The sequence below is a fragment of the Empidonax traillii genome, unplaced genomic scaffold (genome assembly GCF_003031625.1).
Source record: "Empidonax traillii isolate 1590-97213 ecotype Southwest subspecies unplaced genomic scaffold, ASM303162v1 scaffold2974:size16729, whole genome shotgun sequence".
Taxonomy (NCBI): domain Eukaryota; kingdom Metazoa; phylum Chordata; class Aves; order Passeriformes; family Tyrannidae; genus Empidonax; species Empidonax traillii.
Window position 1 is genome coordinate 1 of NW_020958167.1, and position 998 is coordinate 998.

At 60.1% G+C, this 998-nt stretch overlaps 1 protein-coding gene across 1 annotated transcript; it reads right to left on the reverse strand.

Annotated features, from left to right (window-relative positions):
- Positions 1–140: 140 nt before the first annotated feature.
- Positions 141–992, reverse strand: LOC114072317 (zinc finger protein 551-like; the record flags this gene model as incomplete). The annotated part of the gene is made up of 1 exon (XM_027910233.1): positions 141–992. A coding segment is annotated over one exon (771 nt), but the record flags the coding sequence as incomplete, so codon positions are not given.
- Positions 993–998: the final 6 nt, after the last annotated feature.

A 998-nucleotide genomic window follows, 5' to 3' on the forward strand; every position in this document is an offset into this window, starting at 1 on the left:
ATACAGGGGGTCCCAGCCAAGGCAGGAATCTCCACACACCCCTCATAAACGGTTCTGTGGGCAGAACCTGCCCCTGGCAAAGGGGACTGGTTGTTTCTGGTGGAAAGGGATGGACTGACAGTCACTGGACTCCAGGGGTTGCCTCACCATCAGGGGGGTCATTCCGGGTGGGAGCAGCGGCCGAAGCTCTTCCCGCAGTCGGGGCACTCAGGGGGCTTCCCTTACTGGTGGGTCCGTTGGTGTTGGGTCAAGGCAGAGCTCCAGGTGAAGCTCTTCCCACACTCCCCACACTTGTAGGGCCTCTCCCCGGTGTGGATGCGCCGGTGGGTGACGAGGGTGGAGTTGTGTTTGAAGCCCTTCCCGCAGTCGGTGCAGCGGAAGGGCCTCTCCTCTGTGTGTATCCGCTCATGGACTAGGAGATTCCCGCTGGTCTGAAACCTCTTCCCACATTTCCCACATCTGTAGGGCCGTTCCCCAGTGTGGATGCGCTGGTGGGTGCGGAGGCTGGAGCGGTCACTGAAGCTCTTCCCACATTCCCCACACTCGTAGGGCCTTTCTCGAGTGTGGATGCGCTGGTGAACGCAGAGGCTGAAGCGGCGGTTGAAGCTCTTCCCACACTCCCCACACTTGTAGGGCCTCTCCCCGGTGTGGATGTGCCGGTGGCTGATGAGGTGGGAGTTGCGTTTGAAGCCCTTCCCGCAGTCGGTGCAGCGGAAGGGCCTCTCCCCTGTGTGTGTCTGCTCATGCAGGAGGAGATTCCCGCTGGTACAAAACCTCTTCCCACATTCCAAGCACTTGTAGGGCCATTGCCCAGTGTGGATGTGCTGGTGCTTGAGGAGGTTAGAGAGGTCATTGAAACTCTTCCTACATTCCGCACACGTGTAGGGCCGCTCCCCAGTGTGGATGCGCTGGTGTCGGATCAGCTGGGACCTGCTCCTGAAGTTCTTCCCACACTCCGTACATGAGTAGGGCCGTTCCCCAGTGTGGATGCGCTTGTG